The sequence below is a fragment of the Desmodus rotundus genome, chromosome 12 (genome assembly GCF_022682495.2).
Source record: "Desmodus rotundus isolate HL8 chromosome 12, HLdesRot8A.1, whole genome shotgun sequence".
NCBI classification, from domain to species: domain Eukaryota; kingdom Metazoa; phylum Chordata; class Mammalia; order Chiroptera; family Phyllostomidae; genus Desmodus; species Desmodus rotundus.
This window is the reverse complement of record NC_071398.1, coordinates 48,058,646-48,085,023: the sequence shown is the minus strand read 5'-3', so window position 1 is coordinate 48,085,023 and position 26,378 is coordinate 48,058,646. Positions and strand designations below refer to the sequence as shown.

The following is a 26,378-nucleotide window of genomic DNA, read 5'->3' as shown; positions in this document are numbered from 1 at the left end:
GAGGGGAAAGGAGAGAGCAAGAGAAACATCTGTGTTGTTGCCTCTCGTGTGTCCCCTACTGGGGACCTGGCCCACACCCCAGGCATGTGCCCCTGGGAATCCAATCTGTGATGCTTAGTTTGCAGGCCAGTGCTCAATCCACTGAGCCACATCAGCAAGGGTGAATTTATCTTGTATACGGTGTGATAAGGTAGTTTAGTTTCATTTTCTTGCATGTATCTGTCCATTTCCCCAACACCATTTATTGAAGAGCGTCTCTTTACCCCGTTACATGTTCTTGCCTCCTGTGTCATAGATTAATTGACCATATACCTGTGGATTTGTTTCTGGATTCTATTGTTTCATTGAACTGTGTATCTCTTTTTATTACAGTACTATACTGTTTTAATTACTATAGCCTTGTAGGATTGCTTAATATTAGATAGTGAGATACCTGAAACTCTGTTCTTCTTTGTCAAGATTGCTATGGCTATTTGGGGTCTTTTGTGATTCCATATACATTTGTGGATTATTTGTTCCAGTTCTGTGAAAATGCCAATTATTTTGATAGGAATCACATTGACCCTATAGATTGATTTGTAAAGTGTGGACATTTTAATGATGTTAATTCTTCCCATCCATGAGCAGGGTATATGCTTCAATTTATTTTGTAACTTCTTCTGGATTCTTCCTTCACTTTCTTATTTTCCAAGTCCAGGTCTTTTACCTCCTTGGTTAAATTTATTCCTAGTTTTTTTTCTCTTTTTAAAAGATTTTTAATGTATTTATTTTAGAGAGGGGAAGGGAGGGAGAAAGAGAGGGAGAGGAACATCAACGTGTGGTTGCCTCTCATGTACCCCCCACTGGGGACCTCTCCTGCAACCCAGGCATGTGACCAGACTGGAAATCTAACCAGTGACCTTTGCAGGCTGGCACTCAAACCAGTGATTCTACACCAGCCCAGCCAAGGCATTTTTTTAAAGATTTTATTTATTTATTTTTAGAGAGAGAGGGGGCAGGAGGGAGAAAGAGAGGGAGAGAAACATCAACGTGTGAGATACATCGATTGGTTGCCTCTCACACGGCCCCAGCTGGGGACCTGGCCTGCATGCAACTCAGGCAGGTGCCTGACTGGGAATTGAACAGACCTTTCGGTTCGCAGGCCATCACGCAGTGCACTGATCCACACCAGCCAGGGCTATTCATAGGTATTTTCTGATGGAATTGTAAATGGGATTTTTTTTTTTTTAGTTTCCCTGTCTGTTCATTATTGGTTTATAAAAATGCAATTGTTGCCCTGGCTGCTGTGGCTCAGTGCAGCGAGTGCCGGCCTGTGAACTTAAGGGTTGCCATTTGGATTCTGAGTCAGGGCATGTGCCTGGGTTGCAGGCCAGGTCCCCAGTCGGGGTGTGCGGGAGGCAAGTGTTCAATGTATCTCTTGTACACATTGATGTTTCTCTCTCTGAAAATAAAAAAGTACAATCTTTTTTAAGAAGTGGAAGTGGTTTCTAAATATTTGTTTCCTGCTACTTTACTGAATTCTTTTGTCAGTTCTAGTTGGTTTTTAGGTGGAATCTTTAAGGTTCTCTATATAGAGTATCATGTCATCTGCAAATAATGGCAGTTTTACTTCTTTCCAATTTGGATGCCTTTTATTTCTTCAGAATGCTTACAACACATGCGATGTTTCTAGGTTATTGGAGAAATGTGTCCTCCTCTAAGAAGGTACCCAGTACCAGGGTTCTCTGCCGGGGGCTGGATTTCATCCCCACATTGTCCCTCCCGTGCGCCCCTTGGTGCAGCACACAGACTGCCGAAACCTGCCAGTGGCCCTGGGTTTGCAGCTTAGGCTACAGAACTAAACTGAATGGTCATTGGAATCCCAGCTGCCACTTGCTCCCTGTGTGGCCTTAATCAAGATAAGGAACCTCAGCTGTCACTCTGAACCTTGCTGTGAAGGTTCAGCCAGGGGACACGTGTTCAGCCCTTAGCCCAGTGCCTGGAATATGCTCAGCCTCCATTGGCACTAGGATGATTATTCATGAGGGTTTGTGTATGACATTGTATTCACCTTTATATCTTTTGTTAAGTTCTCAATTAGATAAGAATTTATTGATAAAAGCACTATGGTCCTCTGTGAAACGAAAGAGCCAACTATTTCTACTATTTCTTAAAGAGGTTTCATATCTTGGAGTTTCCATGGTTCTGACTGCTGCATGTCATAATTTATGTGTCATCTTAGATGCAAGATTTTATTGTCCATCTTGGGAGAGAAGCAGGCATGGAAGGAGCCAGTCTAAGTCAGCATCTTTGGTGACTATGTTGTCATCTCATTTGATTTGGAACCACTGAGAAATTGAGGCTAAGTAAGGTTGAGTAGCCCACTTAAAAGTTATGCACAGCTAGGGAAAAAATGCCAGGACCCCACTCACTTCATTTCCTCCCACTCCTGGTGTCCACCTTTCCTGGGGTTATATAGAAGTTCCTGGGATTCCTCTAATAACCATTTACTCTGTAAGTTTTCTCTAGAGCACAAATTTCCCTTTCATCTATGTTGGAGGGAGTGGAGTCATTGAAGGAAGGTCAGAGAAATAGAGGGTTTAGATCTTGTGCAACCTGGCGGGTCATTGTAAACATTTTTGCTTTACTTTTGTGAAACAGAAAAGCAATAGTTGAGTATACAGCTGAGTTAGAACTCAGTGCACCTTATTTTCTGAAAAGATTGTCCTCTTTTTCTGTTAGATGTTTACTACAGGTGAGCAAAGCTGGAAGCAAGTGGTATGTGGTGGTGGAGGTACTGGTAGGTTTTGGCTTCTGGTTGTATTTTAAGTGATTTCCTGTAGGTTGGGTGCATGGTGTGAGATCCCAAACTGTTGAGCCTGAAGATGAAATGACAAAGCTGCCCTTAAATGAGATGATGGAAATGCTAGGAGAGTCAAGTTGGAGGAAAGAGCAAGAATTCACTTCTGGGCATAAGCTTCACATCATGTGTGTGTCACCCCCGTGGAAAGAGCAAATAGGCAGTGGTACATCAGTGGGGTGATCCAGGCTGAGATCTGACATCCCTCTTCCATGTTCCTTCCCTGACCTTGCTCTGTAGACTACGCTAGACTAAATTGTGAAGTTACAAGTTAGGCCTCTTCCCCCAGAGCCAGCCAGGACCAAGGTAGACTCTCATACTTTAATGCAAAATAAGATGCCCTCCATGATGACACAGAACACTGTAGTCAGTCAATCAAAAACAGCAATTTCATTTAGAATTTCTTCATACATTGTGCTAACAATGTCCTCAGTCTTCCATTGAAAGGTAAATATGAGTGCAGCCCACCTAATATACAAGAGTTGACAGATCTTTAAGACACCACAATCAACCCTGTGATTTCACACACACACACCAGGAATAAAAACATAGCCACATCAATTGATGTGAGACTAGAATCACATTAATATTCGTTCTCAAAATATTTCAAATAATGTCAATATACAAATTTATTTATTTTTAAAGATATTCTTTCTTTTTAGAGGGGAGAGGGAGAAAGAGGGAGACAGATCAGTGTGTGGTTGCTTCTCACATGCCCCCTACTGGGGGCCTGGCTTGCAACTCAGGCATGTGCTCTGACTGGGAATCAAACCAGTGACTCTAGTTCACAGGCCGGCACTCAACTACTGAGCCACACCAGCCAGGACTTACAATAGTTTATATTCTAAGTAATCACACATATCCATACATCCAACCCCTTGACATTTTCAAGCACACTAAAAGTAATGATCTGTTTTTAAATTTTGGATGACTCTCTATAACAAGTATTCTAATTACAACAATAGCCAAAAACAATTAACTTCCTACTGTGAATTCACTGACATTCTGTAATTGTTTCAATTACATACTTTTCTGTATTTACATTTCAAAGCCACTTTCAGGTATAAGTCTTTGGGCCTTGTGAACGATGTATTTTGGACAAAAGCAGATTATTCTTTACTATGAACATAGAATTCAACCTGTTGTACCTTCCCTGATAAACAATACGGTTGTAGGTCCATATATGCTATTTCCCATAACCATCTTTCTTAAAGTTTTTTGCTAGTATGAATTCTCACATGTCAAAGAACCTGTGAATGTTGAAAAAACAGGTTCAATATTCTTTTCATTAGTATTGTTTCTTTGGAATGAATTCTCATATTGAATAAGGTCTATGAGTGGGTAGAGCCACATTTTTTGGATTTGCCAGGTTGTCTCCAGTATGAATTACCCAGTATTGAGAGGTTAAAAATTAGGATTAAAAACTCCACCAATTTGTTCTATTTTGAAGGCTTCCTGTCCAATGTACATACTGCCTGATGTTGAATGATTAAAAATGATTATTTTGTTCAATTCCTCAAATTATTTTGTTCTCCAGCATGAATTTTCCAATGTTGAGTAAATTTTCAGCATAGATTAGAAGCTATGCCACATTTCTTAAATTTGTATAGTTTATTTAAAGAATGGATACTTTAATGTTGGATAAGACAGCATTCAATTAAAAGATCTGGCACACACACTACATTTATATTGTTTCTCTACAGTATGAAAGACAGGTAGTGGAGTAAATTTTGAGGATTAAAGGTTTTGCCACATACTCCACATTTGTAAGACTTTTCTCAAGTATGATTACTCTGATGACTGGTAAGGGTTGAGGACAACTTCATTACTTGGTATATTCCCTACATTTACATGACTTCTCTCTGGTATGAATTCTCTTAAGTTTAATAAGGGCTGAGGAGTGGATAGAGGCTTTATCACATTTGTTACATGTACAAAGCTTTTTCACCAGCATGACTTCTATGATGTTGAGTAAGGGTGGAGGACTCCCTAAAGGCTTTGCCACATTCCATACATTTAAGATTCCTCTCCATTATGAATTTTCTAATGAGTACTAAGTTTTGATGACTGGCAAGACTTTTGCACATTCATTACATTTATAAGGCTTCTCTCCAGTATGAATTTTGTTATGTTTAGTAAGGAAGGAAGAAAACCTAAAGGCTTTCCCTGTCTACATATGTAAGCCTTTTCATCAGTATGAATTCTCCAATGTTTAGTAGGCTTTGAGGACTGGCTAAAGGCTTTACCACATTCTTTGCATATATAAGGTTGCTCTCCAGTATGAATTCTCTGATGTTGATTAATGTGTGAAGACGGGCTGAATGCTTTGCCACATTCTCTACATTTATAAGTCTTCCCTCCACTATGACTTTTCTGATGCAGACTAAGGTTTTAGGATTGGATAAAGGCTTTACCACGTTCTCTACATTTATAAGGCTTCTGTCCAGTATGAATTTTCTTATGTTTAGTAAAAGAGGAGGAAAACCTAAAGGCTTTCCCACATTGTCTACATATATAAGGCTTTTCACCAGTATGAATTCTCTGATGTTGAGTAAGCTTTGAGGACTGGCTAAAGGCTTTACCACATTCTTTGCATATATAAGGTTGCTCTCCTGTATGAATCCTCTGATGTTGATTAATGTATGAAGACTGGCTGAATGCTTTGCCACATTCTCTACATTTATAAGGCTTCTCTCCAGTATGGATTTTCTGATGCAGAGTAAGGTTTGAGGATTGGATAAAGGCTTTACCACATTCTTTACATTTATAAGGCTTCTCTCCAGTATGAATTTTCTTATGTTGACTGAAGTTTGAAGAGTTGCAAAAGGCTTTACCACATTCTGTACATTTATAAGGCTTCTCTCCAGTGTGAATGTTCTGATGTTCAACAAGGGTTGAGGAGCGACCAAATGCTTTACCACATTCTCTACATTTATACGGCTTCTCTCCAGAATGAATTTTCTTATGTTGACTAAGGTTGGAAGAGTGGCTAAAGGCTTTACCACATTCTCTACATTTATAGGGCCTCTCTCCAGTATATATTTTCTGATTTAGAGGAAGACCCGAAGGCCAATTACATGTTTTATCACATTCTTCCCATTTATCTTTTTCTCCAGTACAGATTTTAACTCTATTTAGATTAAATAGTTTATGGAACACTTTTTCACACGGTAAACATTTGTAAACTTCCTTCCCAATAGGAATATTTTGTTTGGTACTATTTGAAGATTGCTTAAAAATTTTGACATATTTCCTTGGTTTGTTTGTTGTTTCCACAATAGGAATAACCTGATGTATAATGTGATTTGGCATTTGGTCAAAGATGTTTTCACCTTCATAATGGTTCTCTGGAAGATGAGTATTCTGATGTTTGTCAGGATTTGACCTGTGGTTAAAAATTTTCCCATCTTCATTGCACTGGTAACTTCTGTCTTCATTACATGTACTCTGGTAATCAATGAAGACAAAGAGGTCTTTAGTGACACCTATAATTTCATTAATCATTTACACTTATTCCAAAATAACCATTCTGTGATCCCTATTAAACTATGTTGGCTATATTAAAAACCACTCCCAAGTTCATGAAAATTTTATATTGAAGAAAAACATTATTTCTCAATGAAGTATAGTAATTCCTTAATAAAGGGATGGCTAAACTGATCACACTGAAATTTTATATGTGCATTAGAATTCACTAAGTTTTACAAATTATTAACTGAAAGTTTAATCCCACTCTCCATTTTAGACAATTGAATGATCATTCACACAACAAATTATGAGTTACTAGATTTTCCAGACTGCCTTTAGAACAATATGTGCACTTAGAAGACTGTTTCCTTAGTATATATGTAATATATACACTTATAAATTTGGGAAACACATGAATCTGCAAATGTAACTGACTTAAAGTGGAAGTTTTCCCAAATGTGTTCTATTTTTCACTTCTTTAGGTAAAAAGGACTTTATGATGAATAATTATCCCAAGTAAGTTCTGTGCATTTTAACATTCTTTCATCTTGTCTCACACTTTCTTATTAGGCTTTCAATACGTTATCAAAGGCACAAAATCTGTATCTTACCAGTATTACTTTAGAGATTAAATCTTCTATTCCTGGCTTTTGCAACAAGGCCTGATCATGTTCAGATGACATAGCTGAAATATAGAAAATAAAGGATCACAGGTATGACACTCAGGTAAATGTACATTGAAATGAGAAACAATTACTGAATAAGTTACATTATTGAGTACTTCAGAAGAAGTAAAGTGTTCAAAGCAAAACCAAGAAAGGTACAATGAGGAAAAATCACACCAAAAAGGAAGAAACAGCCCTGGCTCCTGTGGCTCAGCAGATTGAGCACCTGCCTGAGAACCAAAGGGTTACTGGTTCAATTCCCAGTTGGGGCACATGCCTGGGTTGCAGGCCAGGTTCCCAGTACGGTGCATGCAAGAGGCAACCACACATAGATATTACTCTTTCTCTCTTTCTCCCTCCCTTCCCCTTTCTCTAAAATTAAATAAATTTTTTTTAAAAAAGGGAAGAAACAGTTGCTTACTTTTGGCAATAATACTGCCCCAAAACGTTCAAGACGTCTCACCTTTAGACCAGCCCTATGAAAAATGAGTTCGAAAAATTTTCTAGATGTAATAAGTAAAATCGTAAATAACACTAAGCCTTATAAGCATATAAATTTTTTGTGCATATAAATATATGCACTAATATAATAGTAATGGTCTAATGATCAAACACAAGTCACTTCAATATTTCCTAAATAACTTTCAATATACGAGTCATAAAATCTTACATCCATGTTATAATATACACAACGTAGAAGATATATTTTGATACCAATAACTTAGGTAGGTAGAGGTGTATAAATGGCAAGTAGTAGACAGTTTTTGTATGCAACTGATGCTGTCAGTTTAAAATTTATTGTTCTAGCTTTAAAATGTTTTCCGTACCCCCAGCCTGGTAACAACAACGAAAAAATAAAATAAAAAAATGATCTCGGTTAACTGATGACAAAATTGTGTACTGCAAAATCATACTGAATCCATGTTACAAAAAAATGAAATGAAACATTTTTCAAACTGCAAAATATGAAAGCAGCCCATGAAGTTAGTTGTTTTTTTTACATTAACAGAAATTAACACAAAAAACCCCCAAGAATGTAATTGCATTATCATTGGTATAAATCAGAATGTTAGGACTTAATCTTCATGAAAAACATGCATGACATGTATGATGAAAGTATAAAACATTGCTGGTCATAGTTCTTAAGAAATCAATAAATGAAAAATCTGCAGGTATCTTCAATATCAACTGCCATCCTGAATGACACAGTAACTATCTGGAGCAGGATGCTCATGACCAATAGACCACTTCACCAGAAACACATGGTCATGAACATCCTCCACCCTGGTAAGTCAACAACACGCAATAAAGAAATTCAAGAAAAACTAGCCAAAATGTGTATGACCACACCAGACGTCATCTCTGTGTTTCGATTCAGAACCCATTTTGGTGGTGGAAGACAACTGGCTTTGTTATGATTTATGATTTGATAAATCATACAAAATACCATCCCCAAACATAAGACTTATATGATGTGGCTCATATAAATAGACCTTAGGAATGCAAAAGCACAATGAACAATGTCAAGGCAACTGCCAAGGCCAATGTTGGTCCTGGCAAAAAGAAGCAGTAAAGAATCTTCTGGGACTTTATTGGTGGTGATTATGCAGATTTTTCATGACAGAATTAATTAGCTAATAACTTAAAAAAAATTGATCCCATGGTCCTAAATTGGAATGCTAGTAGTGTAAGGCCTCAGTCATACCCAACATGATCTAAACATTACAAGAATTTGCTATCAGCCCTGGCTGGTGTGGCTCAGTGGACTGAGTGCTGGTCTGCCAATCTGAAGGTTGCCAGTTCAATTCCCAGTTTGGGAACGTGCCTGGGTCTATTGTTTGGCCCAGGCTGGGGCACATGTGAGAGGCAACCATTGATGTTTCTTTCTCATATCAGTATTTCTCCATTTTTCTTCCTCCTTTCCCCTCTCTCTAAAACTAAATAAATTATTTACAAAAATTAAATTAATACACACAGGGCACCATGCAACCAACATAATTATAGAAATAAAGTATACAGTTAAGGGCATCATGCTTTCTGATTTTAAAACATGTCAAAGCTGCTGTTATCAAAAAAGTGTATTACAGACATTAAGACACATGTAAATAATAAAGCACAGTGGACTAAAGAGCCTACGTACAACTTCTGGATAAGGTTAAATGACTTTCAACAAGTGTGCTTATTCTAAAAATTAAGAAAAGTATTCTCATTCTGACTGAGCAGCTCAGTTGATTGGACAGTCCCGATATACAAAATGGTTTGTCTGATCTTCAGTTAGAGCACATACAAAAAGCAACCAATGAATGCAAAAATAAGTGGAACAGCGAGTCAATGTTTGTCTCCCTACCTCCCTTCTTTTTCTGTAATCAACAAAAATAAAGTATACAATATTTCTGGCTGTAACTAAAGAAGATCTCCAACAAGAGTGCTTATACCACAAAATAAGAAAAGGATATTTTCATAAACAAATAGTGTTGAGAAAGTTACATGTCCGTATGTAAAAGAGTGAAGTTGGACCCTTTACCTAAATAGTATGCAAATATTAAATCATAATGGAGAAAAGATATAAACATAAAGCTAATAACTCTAAACCTATTAAATGAAAAGGTATAAAAAAACATTTTTAAAGATTATTTATTTATTTTTAGAGAGAGGGAAAGGGAGGCAGAAAAACATCTATTGGTTGCCTTGTGAGCGCCCCCATCTAGGGACCTGGCCTGCAACCCAGGCATGTGCCTTGACTGGGAATTGAATCAGTGACCTTTCAGTTTGCCAGCTGGCACTCAATCCACTGAGCCACACCAGCTAGGCTGGAAAAAATTTTGACATTTTTGTCTATTCATTATAACACCAAAAAGCAAACAAAGCAAATAACAGACAAATGAGAAAGAAAAATAAAAGAAAACAGAACTCTGCAGGTTGAGCAGGAAATCTGGAAGTCATCCTTACTCAGGGAGACCAGGTTCTTGTAGTTCTCCAACATCACATCCGTGTACAATTTCCACTGAGCTGGGTCCAGGAACTCCAACTCCTCCTGCGAGAAATCTACGGCCACATCTCTGAAGGTCAACGATCCCTGATAAAAAGGACACATTTACATTGGAGCCATAGACCAACTTCATACTGTCACCCAACATGAAAACAGTGTTAGGAAAAGTGGTTTTGATCTAGGACAGTACCCTGAATTATCTCATAAAATCCTTCTCTACTGACCCAAAATATTCTCTAATGTATTTTTATAATACTGAGAAATGAGGACACAGGTTCACAAATCCACTGCAGACACTTTTCTTTTTAGGAAAACAAACTCTGAAATGAAGGAATGGACACAGGTATATGGATTGTTGAGTATTGTGTTTTATCGTTCACAATCAATTGTGGATCTTTCCCAGCTGGAAAAGGCATGGTGAGTTGAAAGTGTACGTACTTCACGTTTAATTCAGACAACAAAGACCTGTAGATTTGTAAAAATACAGATTCCGATTCAGAAGTTCTGGGATGGGGCCTGTGTTTTCACATCTTTAATAAGCTCACTTTTTATTAGTGACAGCAATGTCTTTGGTCAGGTGCCATACTTCTAAATAACACAAAAAGGAAAACATAAAATAATTCACACATGACATAGAGCTGAAGGACTTGTGTAAGATTTACAGTTCTAAATAAATAAGAAACACAGGACCACAATTTGATTTGAAAATTTTGTACATGTAATCTTAGAACAAGATTATTCTTTCTGTTACGAGAATATTTTCTGAAACATAAAGGGCAGACCTTGACTTTTACTCAAAGTTGATCTACAACTTTTCAAAAAAAAAACAGGCAATATACTGAACACCTCATGAATGTTCACGGCAGTTTCTGTAACAGAAGAATGAAAGCATCTTAAGAGTACAAAGACTAAGTATCTCACAGACAACATACATATGGAAACTAAGTACAAATGAAATGTGATAGAAATTTTCATGTCAATGAAGATTATTTTGCCATTGTGTAAATCTCATAAATCTACTACTACTTGTGGATGGTACCCTTTGTGTTTTATAAATACAGTAAGTATAGGAACGCACATGATGATAAAAAGAAGTTAAAGCTAGTGTTAGTTTTTTATTCCTTTTAATATTTCTGGGTACCATTAGTGGAAAGCTATACTTAAAAATTTAACTGAATTGAAGAGACATTAATATGATTCTTGTAAAGTCTTGAAAACACGAAACCGGATAATGTAGAGTTAGTTTGTGACATGTGTGGAATATAACGAAAATTTACAGAAGGAGATCTGATTAATTAAATCCTCCACCCGTAAAGCCAATAATCTCTAGGAAATGAATGGATGGCCTTCATTTCCCAAAGGAAAAGAAACTAAGAAACTAAGAAGAGGGGAGTTTCCAGATGAAATGTGATGCTTTGGGCACATCCCTCAGTAATTCCCTGCTGGACCCTCATTAATGACGAAGGGAAGCTCTTAACTAAATAGTGAAGAGCACACCAGCGAGTTGCCTATCAGGTAGACTGGAAGAATGGATATCAGGTGACTGAGGCACAGGGGAGGACATGTCACCACTGCTGTGACATTACTGGCAAAAATAAAAATATATAAATCAGTATGTGAAAATGATCATAAATGAACATTAAATTTTGCAAATGTCAATGCACGTGTACCTTCCATATTTTTTTCTACACAAATACTGCAGTGCATTTAAACTGCAAGATTTTTGGTACTGAAGTAGTAAGCAGTGTGTGCTCTCCTTTGTCAGAACTCTTTCAGCTATGCTGACCAGTAAAATGTGCATTTTTCCTACCCCTGGTTTAGAGCTGATACTGCAGCCACATGAATTTAAAGCCTACATTTACCTTCTTTTTTGATATCCCACCCTCTGAGCTCATCCTAACAGGATGTTAGACATTGGTGCCTTCCAGGCTGATCTGTCAGAGGGGATGTGTTCAGTAGTTGAAGGTCATTAATTCAGGATGGGAATTCCTCATGTGTTTGAGGAAACTGGATAAAGAGAATGCAGAAAAGGCTCTGGTACAATGGAGAGAAATATATAAACTGCTGACCTTGAGAATCATAAGAAAAAAAAATAAGCAGATAAAAACCACCTCGCGAGGCGAGAACATTAGAAAGAGAGAAATAAAAGTTGCCTGTTCTTAATAAACTGATTTTAGGAGGAAAAGCAAACACAGCCTCTGACCCAGGACACCTTGTTTACCTGAGCAGCAGCCATGTCACCCTGCTCCTGCTGTGGGCTGTTTTCTCCTGGGATGACATGCTGAGGAGTCACGCCTGCATTTTGACAATGTGCCTTCAAAGGCCTCAGCACAGCCATTTTAATCTCCTTCCACCACACTCAGGCAGAAGAACCTGGAAATGATGAAAAGGCCACTCTCTCCTGTCCTTTGTCACAGCAGAGTCAGTAACAAAGAGCTCCTACATGGAGACTACACTGTGACTTTTTTCTTCTTTTTAGGTGCTGTCTCCACCCACAGATGTCCAAAAACTCCTATGAGAACGTGCACTGCTCTCCTGAACCCCAAACCCAGCAGAGCATCCTGTTACCTCCTCTGACCAAAGCCTGCTTCTCACTGTCACATATGCATCTAGGCATGCCTTTTCTTCCCCTTCCCTTTTCCTCTCATCCTGCAGATAACCTTTACCTTTCTTTCTCCTAAACTCCAAGGGTCCTTCTTCTGACTCTGTCTCTAGTCCCCTGACCCCACTTCTATGGTGACTAAGTAAAAAAAAAAAATTTTAATGAAAAATTAAATGCATGCCGTGCCCTGGTACTCAGTTGGTTGCAGCGTCATCCTATATATAGAAAAGATTGTGAGTTTGATTCCAGATCAGAGTACTTATCGGGACTGCAGCTTTGATACCTGGTCCAGGCCCATTGATGTTTCTCGTTCACATCAGTGTTCCTCCCTCCCTCTCTTATCAACAAGCATATGCTTGGATAGGAATTTGTTAATTAAAAAAAAAAAAATCCCAAAGCTTTCCTGCTAATCCCTGAACACACCATACTATTTCCTGGAGCCCTTGATTAAACAATAATGCTCCATCCAGAGAAGTCCAACTCTGTGGAGGATGACACACTGTATGTCATTTGTCAGAACTTCTCAGGTGATTTAACAGGACTCTGAAGGGAAACAGTATAGCTTTAATAAGCATGTAGACCGGAATGTAATGAGGGCTCCACTGTTATAATCCTGTAGGTCTGCAATGCAGCCCATGAAATGGCATCTTGATCTAGTTCACTCCTGGTGCCCATGTTGCTCCCCCACAGAGCTGTTTTCTGTAGCACCAGGCCAGACATATTAGACCCATCACACCTCGGACCTCTGGGTACTGTGAGGACTTTGGGGAGAAACTTCTAAAATGACAGGCTCCCATTGCAAAAGTCTTTTTTATTACCCAGGAAAAAACAAATAATTATGTTAAAAACATTAAATGATAAGTGCAAATTTTGATGCTGAAACCTTTAAAAAATATTAGGCATGAACACATGTCCATCAAATTACACAATCAAGAGATGGGCTTTCGTCCTGGCTGCTATGGCGCAGTGGATTGAGTGCCCGCCTGTGAACCAAAGGGTCGCTGGTTTGATTCCCACTCAGGGCACATGCCTGGATGGCAGGCCAGGTCCCCAGTAGGGAGCATGCAAGAGGCAACCACATAGTTTCTCTTCCTCTCTTTCTCCCTCCCTACCCCTCCCTCTAAAAATAAATAAATAAAATCTTAAAAAATATATAGATGGGCTTTCTGGAACTACGTTTCAGGTCAATTCAGTCCATCCTTTAATATTTTCAGAGAAAGGAAAAGACGAGTGGAACAGCTCCTTTGTGGCTCAGTCACTAATTCAACAAATCACATAAATGATGACAAAAGCTGCTGAACATTAGATGAACTTATAAATATAGCTTCTGACTGTTAAGATTATAGACATCCTTACCAAGTGCACACTAAAATAGCCTGATATTAGTAAGTACCAATGTATGTTCTAACATATTATAAATAAACAGTGCAAAGTATGGCTCAGATAAACAATCTGTATAAATAAACAGGGCTCAGATTTTAAACTGGGCACAATATATTTAAAAGGAAAACTATTCTGGAATTTTTTTTAATGACCTCTATGGTTTGAAAATGTTGAGACTACCTCATACTTAGAAAAGAATGTTAAGTGCTAGGTAACAGATATTCACCAATGCTCACTTCAGAAGTGAATGAGTACCTGCACAAAAACAGATACTCAACAGACTATGGTTTATCTCAATGAGTTTTTAGAAAATAAATTCAATATGAGATGCAAAAGGATAAAAGTAAATTCAATGCACTGCAAGAGAAAAAAGACCCTATACTTTTAATGTTCCTGGAAAAGTATCATGTACTGACAGACTTATTCATTTCTTCTCCCAAGTCACCTCTCTCTTCCCATCCCAAAAAATGACAAGGGACCCATGACTGCCAGACAAGTCTTTGATGTCTGAGTAAATAGGGGTTGCAATTGGAAGCAAATAATTATAAAATTCACAAGCCTTACAAACTGGACATTTGTAATCCTCATTCACATCTGTTAAACTGAAACAATTCAGGAAATGTGAAACTTAATTAAGATTATAAAGCCACAAGCCCACAAATCACAACGTTTTCCTCCACATCCCCTCAAGTAGCCATTCACTCACATCCGGTTTTCGCATTTTCAGCTACTCCGTATTGGTGTAAGGAACTGCTTCGGTCTCTTCCATGTTTCTCTGCATTGTTCTCCTTTCCTGTGTTTCCTCTACCCCCTTCCGTGCTCTTTCTTCCCTTTTCTGTATTCCTCTACCTACACCTGTTCCCTCAAACAGCTGATCATCCAAATCTACTTTACCTTCACTTGCTCGATCTCCCTGATACTTCTGAATCTCCCGTCGTCCCCGGCATTTGTCTGTGTTCCCTGTGCTGCCTCAGTTACGTCTTTCCTGTCCCCCGCTGGCTGACTCTCAAGTGTTGTTTCTCACTCTGATCCGTCACCTCGAACCCCGTTTATATCTCTGGTCTCGCTCTCCCAATTGGTCTCCTGAGAACTACTCTCTCCGTCTGAAGCGCCTCGCTCTTTGCTGCCCCCACGTCTCGCTGGCTCCTCCTCCGGCTACTTTCCCTTTCACTTACCCTTTCACTCCTACGTCGCGGCCCTGTCCCTCCCACATCCCCTGCGATGCCGTAATGGCCCTTCCTCCCCCCCTCACGAGTCCGTCTCTCTAATTCCGGCTCCGGATCCCTCACTGCCTCGTTCCGGCGCTTTTCGGCCGCCCCTCTACCCTCCCCGCTTCCACAAATCCCCTCTCCGCGTGGGGGCAGGTCATCTCCTCTGGGGACACCGTGTTCTCCCCTCCTAATCCCACCCTAAGGAAAGTGTGCTTTTCTTAGATTCGGGTCTCTATTAAATTGGGAGTGGGGTCAGCAGATCCCCCGGCCATGGCGAAATCTGGGCTCCAGGGACCGAGAGTGCCGAGGCGGGGCGAGGGGTGCACAAGCTTTGACTGCATCTCCAGAGTTTAAAGAGCGTGGGGTGGGGGTGCTGCCCAGGAAAGGGCTTTCAGCAGGAAAACCACGAGGCAGGTGGAGAGACCGCGGGCCGGAAGGCCCCAAGTTTCCCATAAACGAACGCGGAACGTCTCACAGGGACGCCGCACTCACCGCTGTAGGACGCTCGGGAGCGGGGATTCAACGTCTATAGTAACTTTCAGGCTTCACGGGCCTAGGCGGGAGGACTGAGAAAATTCAAATTTCAACCAGAAAAACCGAAACTTGGAAGGACCAAGTAACAGTTTCTATTCCAAGCCACTATTGCGTCAGGAACTTACTACGCATGCTCCTTAGGTCAGTGGATGGGCGGAGTCAGAGTCTGTGCTCCCCGCCTCCTCAGAGAGCGCGGGTAATGGAGGAGGGAGGGGGGCTGGAAGGTGGGGAGCGGGGAGTTTTGGAAAGGGCCAGTCTGGTGCAGAGATGAGTACAGGGAAAGAGCAGTCACAGTGGCCTGGGCTTACCTTGGTCGTAGCCTTTCCTGTTCATTGCTTTTCCTTTATCCACATAATTATTGCTAAAATTTGCAACATTTCTTTTCAAAATTACTATTTTGATGACCCTCCAATGATTACATTTTGCCTAAGATCTTTGCCACCCCTTGCGACCTTTCCCCTGGCCTATCACCTTCCTGAGTCTATAAAATGGCTCTGGGAGGGGAAAGGGAAGGTTCTGGGGACTGAACACAGTCTGAACACAGTGCTAGGGACAGGAGGCGGAACCTGACGAAAGGCCAGGCAAGTGCAGTGACAATTAAGAAGTGAATCAGTGCCATGTATGGGCCTGCTGGATAGAGGCCTGAATTTCTAGAAGCTTTGCTTCCAAAGTATCTTTTTCACCTTTAAAAATGCTGCTATTGAGTCCTGGCTGGTGTGGCTCAGTGGATTGAGCACTAGTCTGTGAATCAAAGGGTTCTTGTTTCAATTCTCACTCAAGGCACGCGCCTGGGTTGCAGGCCAGGTCCCAGGTTGGGGGCTTGTGAGAGGCAAACCACACATTAATGTTTCTCTCCCTCTCTCCCTTCCTTACCCTGTCTTTAAAAATAAGTAAATAAGATCTTTTCAAAAAGGTGCTGCTTAAAAAAATGCTGCTATTGAAATCAGAAAAGTTGGCATTCATTTTGGCATGCATTCACTGAAACCAAGAAGTAGAGACAAGGATTGAATCTTTATGGAGGTTTTATGCAGATGGCTGGAGATCTGAGAAGATGGTGGGTTATGTATCCTAACAGACTGTCTTGCATTTCATTTTAAGTCAGCCTTTGTTATGAGGAGAGGAAAAGTGTAGGTGAGGTGTTTGAAATGGGGTGGGGGGAGGAATGTAGATAAATGGTTTGTGATTAATGGAAAATGTTAATGATGTAAAAGCTGCAGTGCAGCAATCTCTCTAGCATCCTTTCATCTGTTGACGGGTGGTTTTTTAATCTATGTTCTGTGCAGTAAGGTGTCTCTCCCTGGAGCATAATGGCTCAGATACCATCTTGATTGCTTGCAATCCTCCTGGGGCACTGAGGTTGAATTGCTTGTGGTCCCGGACTCCAGGTGGGTCATATCTTCAGTTCCTGAAACAATAGCTTTAAGTGTGTGTGTGTGTATATATATATATAAACATTTTCTTTAGTCATTTATGGCTTCTTGGCCTTTTGGGTAAGATCAAATGTAGTATCTGTTCTCATCAGTTTAATATCTGATACATCGTCTATCCGAGAACATTATATTAAATGGATTTTTGGAGCTGGGAGATGGAATAGGAACTAGCTCTGCCCTCTCCATCACATCGACTTGAATTGCAGTACTTCTGGGAATGTTGCACTGGAAAAGATTTTATATATTCCCTTTTAGAGGAGAAGAGAGGGAGAGAAACATCATTGTGTGTTTGCCTCTCGTATGCCCCCCACTGGGGACCTGGCCCAAAATCTAGGCATGAGCCTTGACTGGGAATGGAACCAGCAACTGCTTGCTTCACAGGCTGACACTTAATCCACTGAGCCACACCAGCCAGGGCTTAAGTATATTTTATTGATTATGCTATTATGTTTATCCCATTTTTTTTATCCTTCTCTGACCTATACCTCCTTCCCTCCAGCATTCCCCCCCTCCCTTAGTTCCATGGGTTATGATAAGTTCTTTGGCTTCTCCATTTTCTATACTACTCTTAACCTTCCCCTGTCTATTTTGTACATACCATTTACGCTTCCTAGTCCCTGTACCTGTTTCCCCCATTCTCTCCCCACCCTCCCTGCTGATAACCCTACATGTGAACTCCATTTCTGTGATTCTGTTCCTCTGCTAGTTGTTTGTTTAGTTTGTTTTTGTTTTAGGTTCAGTTGTTAATAGTTGTGTTTGTTGTTATTTTACTGTTCATAGTTTTGATCTTCTCCTTTTTCTTGGATAAGTCCCTTTAACATTTCATATAATAAGGGCTTGGTGATGATGAACTCCTTTAACTTGACCTTGTCTGTGAAGCACTTTATCTGCCTTTCTATTCTTTTTAAAAAATATATTACTTATTTATTTTTTAGAGGGGGGAAGGGAGGGAGAAAGAGAGGGAAAGAAATATCAATGTGTGGTTGACTCTGTACACCTCCAACTGGGGACCTGGCCTGAAACCCAGTAATGTGCCCTGGCTGGGGATCAAACCAGCAACCTTCTGGTTCTCAGGCTAGCAGTCAGTCCACTGAGCCACACCAGCCAGGGCTGCCTTTCTGTTCTAAACGATAGTTTTGCTGGATAATCTAGGATTGTAGGTCCTTGCTTTTCATGACTTTGAATACTTCTTTTCAGCCTACCTCTGTAACTTTCTAAATAAATGTTGTCTTATAGTTTGAAAAAAAAAAAGTCCCTAATGTTGCCCCAACTAGAGAGTGCAACTTTTGTCAACTGTGCTAAAAAGTGTTTTGTGCTCTATCATAGCTTTTGTTACATACAGTGTGCCCCCTTATGTGGATCTGCAATTAAATGTATTCTTAAGCCCCCTACCAGATGGTCTAATGACAGGATATGTGCCTACAACAAAATGAGTATTTGCACATGAAATGGATCTCATAGGAATAAGATAGTTTAAACTAACAGTGGAGGAATGAAGGGAGACTCAAATGGTGGAAACATTTTAGTTTCAGGTAATGGCTAATAAGCTTTGCAATCAATGTTTGTAAAAAGCTTTGTTTCGGGAACTGAAGGGATGACCTAACTTCACTCCAGGAGACCATAAGCAGTTCTACCTTTGTGCCTCCAGAGGACTGCAGGCTATCAAGATGGTATCTGAGCCATTGTACTCCAGGGAGAGACACCCACTGACAAAACAGATAAAAACTATCGCCCAGGTCACAGATAAAAGAATGCTACAGCTTTTATCTGCTTAACTATTCCCCTGAATACTGAACCCCTTTCCCCTCTTTATAGAAAGGGCTGGCCTGAAATGAAATGTAAGACATTCTTTCCGGATACATAACCTAAAGTCTTCTCAGATCGCTGGCCATCTAAATAAAGCCGCCCATACAGAGTCAATTTCTGCCTGGGTCTAGTGGTGGCAAACCCAGAAACAAAAACCAACTTTTCTGGTTTCACAACAGCATTTTTAAAAAATTATTTTACTGTTGTTTGTTGTATCCCGTACGCGAGCAGAAAATCAAATGGAGACGTGTGGAGTGCACTTAGATGGTACTTTATTTTTACCTGCGCAGGGGCGAACTCCCAGGGTGCCCGTTAAGGCTGCAAAGGGGAGTCGCGCCGAACGCTCACAGGCTAGCTCTTTTATACGGTGAGAAGCAAGCAAGCAAGTTACAAAAGTGGGAGTTGCGGTTATCTCTGCATAGCTCTGGGGTCAGGAGGAACTATCTGTCTGTCTCCTGTTGATAAGAACCATCTGTCTGTCCCACTTAATTTGTACCCTCAGTTTAAAGATAAGGGTCCAGACCCGAGATGAGTCTGGCACCCAAAGTTTTATGGCCCTCTAATTGGCTGTAACTCAGAATAAGCCCTCTGCAAATCACATATTGTTTACCTTTACCCTTACTTTGGCCAACAATGTTGTTTCTCTCCCCTATCTATTCTGGTGACCTTCAAGAGGTTTTCTGCTTAGCAATGCTTAAAATTGGCTAGCCCTCTTTCCTAGCTCTCAACATTCCCCCATTTCCTTGTTGGCACTTATGAGTCAAATCCTTGAATCATACTAATGATGGGGCCACAGGTTAAACAGAGGAGTATAATTAATAAAGGCCCACTAATAGAGGAAATCAGGGTAGTCAACTATGGGGACATCTTAATAGATTCCTGCGTTGGTTCTTCTAGATTTTCTCATTCTTTTAGTCTCTGGGTTAAGACCTTGATACTATCTCTAATTATCCCTGAATGATTAGCATAAAAGCAACAAGTTTCTCCTAATGCTGCACATAATCCTTCTTTCCTTAAGAACAATACATCTAATCCTCTCCGATTTTGGACAGCTACCTCTGCTAAGGAGTCTACCAGTCTTTCTAAATCAGCTACCTGATCTTGCAGCAGAGATATGTCCTTAGAGAAAGTCTGCAAAAGCTGCCTTAACTCTAAATCTCCCGAATGAGGGCTGCAGCACTGAGTGCGGGGGACCCTAAGATCCTAACAGTGGCTACTATGGGTATAAGAAGGGGAGTTTTTTTTTTCCTAGTCCTAGAGGGGAGAACAAAATCTGGGTTTCCTGCATAGAGATACACTTGGGGAATTATGTACCCAGTTACACGAAATTCTTGATAAGAAATTGGTGGCAAACAAAGATATATTCCTTGGAGGCATATAAACCAAATACCCTCAGGGGCTTTCAGTAATCCTGGATTCTTTTCGGAGGAGTGGGTCATGTTCCTTGTTGTTAAACAACGATTTCTATAATCGGCTTACCTAAAATGGTGGTGTACCTACATGGCTTAGTATCCAATTCCTAATATTCATGCAGGCTCAGCTTATAGAGCCTAGGGGTTCACTTCCTCCCCAAACCTGAGCACAGGTTCCCTTAGTGCCACCTGGGCTCACTGAACCTGTAAGTGAGCAGCCAGGGGCAACCTGGAAGCAGCATAGTAACTGGGAGCAGCATACTAACTAAACCATTATCTACTATATTCCCCCCTTTTGATGCAAAAAGTTGTTCTCGGCTCCTTTAGCATCACTATAGAGCTGGCCATAGTTCTGGGTATCAGTAAACTGCCTTAGTTTCTGGTACTGATGCTGATAATTCTGAAGGGCCAGCACCTTAGCTACTGCAGTACGAGTGACTGTGGCTTCTAGATTCTGAACTAGGGTCTGTAGGATGCAAGGCCCTAGGCTTAATCCCCAGAAGAATTATGAGTAAGGGGCCTAGGAATGGTACACCTTGAGTTCTGGACCCTATTACAAATCCCTTCCTGGGACCTCCTCTTGGCTGCACCCTGCTTCAATCCTTCCTTTCAGATATATAACCCCTTTATAATTATATAAAGGACAATGGGCGAAGGTCTCATCTTCTTGTAACTGCTTCCGGCTGGACATGGACGTTGTCCTACCTAACCTTGGGTCAGGGGTGCCCTGAAAGGGGGTGCAGCACGGAGGTAGTCCTTTCCTGTAAGGGGAAGGACCTTATTTAATCCAAGTCAGTTGGCTGTCACTGCGAAGTTGCAAGCTCGGTGTCCAAAGGCTGGCATTACTGGACAGTTGGCATCCTCGTCGTATTCTGGAGGTGACAGATTTGGCAAGAGAGTTGGAAGGCACAATTAAATCATAATTACCGAATCAGAAAGGCAGGCACCTAGGTAAAGAATGGCTTATCTGGAGGAAGGGAAGGTGTATGAGACATGCTACACCTATCCAAAACCCTGTGGCTCACTACACTTCACTCAGGCTGAGGGGAATATATCAGGATTTCTCTCCTTTCAGATCTCTGGGCCCTTTCTGTCTTGGCTATTAGGACAGAAAAGGGAAGATAAGCTCTGAAGTGAAGCCCACAGATCTCTCAAACCCTTTACCAACCCAACTACCTAGTTTAACCAAACTAGTTGAGTTTCAGGGGTAGATGATGAAGATGGGCTCCTTAAGTGAGGCCTATATTGCAACCATTCTCTCAGGTAGTGAGGCCATAGTCCCACGCCCTATGAAAACAGAAGGAGGAACACGCAGGTTAATTTACACAACCACTCCCAAGCCAGTCTCTATGCTGGTGAGACTGTCTTTTGGGAAGACATTCAGTTGCAAGGCCCTTGCTGCGATGACATACAGCAATGGCAATTTGACAGGCCCTTCGTGCCTGTAAATTGAACATCTTCGGTAATATTACAAACCCAGTTTCAACTTTCAAATGAAAGCAAACTTTCAAGACAGCTGCATGATTCCTATATCCAATACTGAGCATTGTGATTTTCCTTAGACCATGATTTTTCTCCTTAAGAGCACCCTCATCGTTATTAAAGAGACTACTTTGAGTCCAACGTTTAATTCTGCCTGTTCGTTTGCATAAACACACCAAGAGCAGCCTGGATCGCCTATGATCTTTAAGTTCGCTTCGCTGGAACTCACTCAGGGAACCTTTAGACTGACTTCAGTCTGCCCCTCAGGGCACAGAAGCAGAGCCACACATCTGCCACCTGGCTTCACCTGTACCAGTTGTTTCACTTAAATCCTTGAGGCTTTCGTTGTGCCTACAGGTTCCTTTTTATCCATCTTTCAGGAAAGCAACCTTCGTTCCTTCCCTGGAAAGACTGCCACGAACCACACAATCAACCAAGGTGCCAGGCTTCTTCCTGTGGGCTTTTGCTAGCTTCTCAAGTCAATCCCAGTTCCTCGGGGCTTCCTGGTGACAACCAGAACCCAGACATGCCTCCTTCAGGCGTGACATTCCAGTCAAAGCATCGGTTAACAAACTATTAATGACTGGTCTTAATGGATTTATGCAGAGAAACCTTATGTCATTACTCACTCCTTCAGAATGCCAAATTCTGGAGGGATCAGGTAGGGAGAAAAATACCAAGTGCGAAGGAAAATCCTTTTCCTTCTGATATCTACTAAGATTGCATCTCTATGCCTTATACCTTCTATTACTGGCCCCACACACTTTCTTTCCAAAACTTTCACAAACTTTTATAACCTTTTACACACCTTTTTACAAACCCTCTTCTATCTTTACAGCTTCCCATAGACCTTCTGCAACATCCACTAACCTTCTGTATCCTTTCATACATCTTCATTTACATATCTTGCACTTTCCCTTGTTCACTTTCCTACAGAGTGTGAAGTTTTAACTATCCCTGGAATCCTCAATTTTCTTTTCAGAGAAGATACAGAACAAAATCTAAAACACAGACGGAGTTCTATAAGAACAGCACACAGGTAGAGGCATCCTCTTGCACCGGTGCGTCTACTGGAGCCTCCGCAGAGACATGCCCTTCAGGTCCGGTCTCTTGGCAGAGACATGCTCCTTTGCCTCAGGCTGAAACACACATCAGGCCCAAATGACCCTTCCTGGGTCCTGAGTGGCAAAGGCATTCTCTCCAACCGGTTACAGGCGACCTTCACTAGGTATTCAGGTGACCCTAACTAGGTCTTCAGATACAGGGGGTTTCTGATTAGAAACGGAAGCAAAATGAAACTACATTACCATAAAACCAGAAAACAAGTAGTTGAGGTTTCCTTTCCTCCAGGTTTAAAACTTTCACAACCTTTCTACATATTTTTGCCCATCCAGATTTAACTACAGTCTACCTTTAATCCCTGCTCCTTTCCCACCCTGGGAAGGACTGTACTTAAACTCAGCACTTAAACTCAGTACGTGGCAGCCAAAAGTCCCTACCAGTACAGGCATCTTCTACTCAAAGTCCCTAGATATGCAGAGATATCCTGCAGCTTTCTTAAGATTAGACCTTGCAAACGCCCCATCAACTCCGCCCTCTGGGCTGAAGTTCCTTTTGGCAGGGCTTGCTGCCAAAGGACTTCAGTTTCCGTGGTTACCGCAGCCCCCGTGTACCGCTGCCCTTCCTTAAGGAAACTACTGCTATCCGAGAACAGAGCGAGCTCTGGTTTTTTGTATGCCTCATCCCGCAAGTCTGGGCGCATGCCTGTGACCTGCTCTAATATTTCATGGCAGCTATGCATGATGGTTGGATCAGGGGCTGGAAGCAGGGTGGCTGGATTCAAGGCGGCACTTTTCAGGAACTGGACTGATGGGGAATTCAGCAACTGCACCTGGTACTGAGTTAGCCGTGCATTAGACAACCAGCGATCAGGAGAGGATTTCAAAATTCTCTCTATATGATGCTCCCCAATTATCTGCAAATTCTGTCCAAGGGTGAGCTTGCTGGCCTCCTTCACTAGCATGGCTGTGGCAACTAGAGCTCGTAAGCAGGTTGGCCACCCTGAGGCTACTGGGTCCAATCTCTTGGACAAATAGGCCACGGGCCTTCCCCAGGGTCCTAAAGCCTGGCTCAGCACTCTCTTTGCAATGCCTCCGTTTTCTGCCACAAACGGCTGGAACGGCTTTCCTAAATTTGGCAGGTGCAGATACCAAAGCTGCCTTTAGCGCCTCAAAGGCTTGGTTCTCTTTTTCAGTTCAAGTTATATTTCCCTCTTTTCCCCTCGTAAGTTCATGGAGAGGCTTGGCCAATTCTGCAAACCCTAGAATCCAGAGGCGGCACTATCCTATTGCTCCTAAGAACTACCGCACCTGCCTGTAGTAATCTTTCTAGGAAAGCAGCGGGAGATTCCTCCCTCCCCTTCTCCCAACACAATCTTTGCAACCTCCCTATAAATTCTTTCCCTTTCTTCTGAGGTAAATAGAGTCTGACAATCATCCCAGGTTGGCTGGTGAGTCCTAAATATAGTTTCTAGTAGGGAAATTAATCCCTGCGGTTTCTCAGAAAATGGGGGATTCTGGTGTTTCTAATTATACAGATCACTAGTGGAGAAAGGAACATATATCAACCGAGGGGGTGCTCCAGCAGGGGCACCCGGTCTGGGCGGTGCCTCACGGAGTGGCAGAAGTGCCGGAGGTGCTGGGAATACTAGAGCCTCCTCCCCTTCTCTAGTTCCCCCTCGGGTGTGAGGAGGGCTCGAGAGTGTCCCTCCCTCCTCCGGCTGGGTAGAATGCGGCACTTCCCTCCTAGGGTAGGGAGGGAGCGCATTCAAGGGGTCTAACATGTCCTCCCCAGGTCCTGGTAGTGGTGGGGGTAGAGTTTAGGCACCCTCCGCCCTCTAGGCGCGGAGGGCTCCGGGAATTTCTTTTTGTTTTCCTCTTCCCCCGGCTAACAGAACCGTTCTTCCGCGGGAAGCACTCCTTCTTAGACATTTCTGAATATAGCCTGGCTTGTCTGGGGCTATATCTACCCACACATTGATGTAAACTATCTGATCGGGGTGTGGGGCTCTATAAACTGTGGCCCGAACTGCAAACAATACCGGGAGGTCGAAAGTCCCCTCTGCAGGCCATCCGACACCAAAAGTCAGCCACTCTAGCTGGCAAAGAGTCCGCAGGAACTCCGGATCGAGCTGCACGCTCACGTAGCCGCGTGCACGACGCTGGAAATCAGAAAAGTTATTCAAGATGCAATCAAGCGGGGAGTTCGGGGGTGGACTCCCGCTGGCCCATTTTCACAAGGGTTAGTTTCACGTAACTGAGACAAGCACAATATCGAGACAAACAGCTAACGAGGTCGGAGGATATTCGCCTCGCCCGCCTGGCCTCTCCTCTCGCGAGGACTTAGGTCTGTCTTAGCTAAGGCTGCCCGCGTAGAATTCGGGTTAAACTCCCAGCCGTTATGCCGTATGACAGACTAAGGAACCGCAGGTTGGGGCCCACGCACGCTCCGTAGGCTGATGCCGGTGGAGCCACAGACACAATCACACTCTCATTCTCACTACATTAATAACATACCTCCGACAACATAACACAGACAAACACGACAAGGCCGCGCGGCACAGAGACAAAACCTATATTCGGAAGTGGCGTCCCACTATTCTCCGAACCCCTGGGTAGGGTTCCGGCAGCGTCCTGCCTACTACCTCAGGGCAAAGCCTCCGGAGGACTGAAACCAAAACCAAAACAGGATCCTGACAAATTACTTACTGAGTTCGAACTGTCCACCCAGTCTCCGAAAGCAAAACTCCCAAAAGGGAGATCCCGCTGGGGCCTCCAAATGTTGTATCCCGTACGCGAGCAGAAAATCAAATGGAGACGTGTGGAGTGCACTTAGATGGTACTTTATTTTTACCTGCGCAGGGGCGAACTCCCAGGGTGCCCGTTAAGGCTGCAAAGGGGAGTCGCGCCGAACGCTCACAGGCTAGCTCTTTTATACGGTGAGAAGCAAGCAAGCAAGTTACAAAAGTGGGAGTTGCGGTTATCTCTGCATAGCTCTGGGGTCAGGAGGAACTATCTGTCTGTCTCCTGTTGATAAGAACCATCTGTCTGTCCCACTTAATTTGTACCCTCAGTTTAAAGATAAGGGTCCAGACCCGAGATGAGTCTGGCACCCAAAGTTTTATGGCCCTCTAATTGGCTGTAACTCAGAATAAGCCCTCTGCAAATCACATATTGTTTACCTTTACCCTTACTTTGGCCAACAATGTTGTTTCTCTCCCCTATCTATTCTGGTGACCTTCAAGAGGTTTTCTGCTTAGCAATGCTTAAAATTGGCTAGCCCTCTTTCCTAGCTCTCAACATTGTTCAATTACAGTTGTCCACATTTTCTTCCCACCCCTCCCCCTCATCCCATCCAAACCCACCTCCCTCCCTTGCTTCCACCCTCCACCTTGGTTTTGTCCATGTGTCCTTTATAGCAGTTCCTGAAAACCCTTCTCCCCACCCCTCTGGGTATTGTTAGATTGTTCTTAACTTCAATGACTCTGGTTATATTTTG

The 26,378-nt window shown here is 42.0% G+C and overlaps 2 protein-coding genes, 1 long non-coding RNA gene and 1 other non-coding gene across 6 annotated transcripts in view; 2 read left to right on the top strand and 2 right to left on the bottom strand.

The window, feature by feature from the left end:
* The window catches only part of LOC112321251 (zinc finger protein 93), a 54,817-nt gene extending 41,633 nt beyond the window's left edge, over positions 1 to 13,184 (top strand). The window contains exons 6-8 of one of the 3 annotated variants that reach the window (XR_011650646.1): positions 6,790 to 6,823; positions 10,271 to 10,378; positions 12,441 to 13,184. Coding sequence is in view for 1 of the 3 variants with exons in the window: in XM_071219922.1 (XP_071076023.1) it covers positions 12,441 to 12,479 (39 nt within the window). In the remaining 2 variants the exon portion in view is untranslated. The remainder of the gene's footprint in view (positions 1 to 6,789; positions 6,824 to 10,270; positions 10,379 to 12,440) is intronic. The other 2 variants (XR_011650647.1, XM_071219922.1) reach the window with 2 other exon arrangements.
* On the bottom strand, positions 3,149 to 15,135 carry LOC112321279 (zinc finger protein 675). Its single transcript, XM_053915870.2, has 5 exons — positions 14,653 to 15,135; positions 12,183 to 12,334; positions 9,922 to 10,048; positions 6,919 to 6,992; positions 3,149 to 6,286 (listed from the first exon to the last, which is right to left on the bottom strand). Exons 2-5 carry the CDS (start codon positions 12,297 to 12,299, stop codon positions 5,231 to 5,233), a joined length of 1,374 nt encoding a protein of 457 aa, XP_053771845.1. The 5' UTR covers positions 12,300 to 12,334; positions 14,653 to 15,135; the 3' UTR covers positions 3,149 to 5,230.
* A 2,026-nt stretch (positions 15,136 to 17,161) lies between these two features.
* LOC112321295 (U2 spliceosomal RNA) lies at positions 17,162 to 17,352 on the top strand. The gene has a single exon (XR_002976524.1). It is a non-coding gene; the product is annotated as a U2 spliceosomal RNA (small nuclear RNA).
* A 1,830-nt stretch (positions 17,353 to 19,182) lies between these two features.
* Positions 19,183 to 26,177, bottom strand: LOC128779644 (uncharacterized). Its single transcript, XR_008425716.2, has 2 exons — positions 25,589 to 26,177; positions 19,183 to 25,041 (listed from the first exon to the last, which is right to left on the bottom strand). It is a non-coding gene; the product is annotated as an uncharacterized lncRNA (long non-coding RNA).
* Between the last annotated feature and the right edge of the window lie 201 nt (positions 26,178 to 26,378).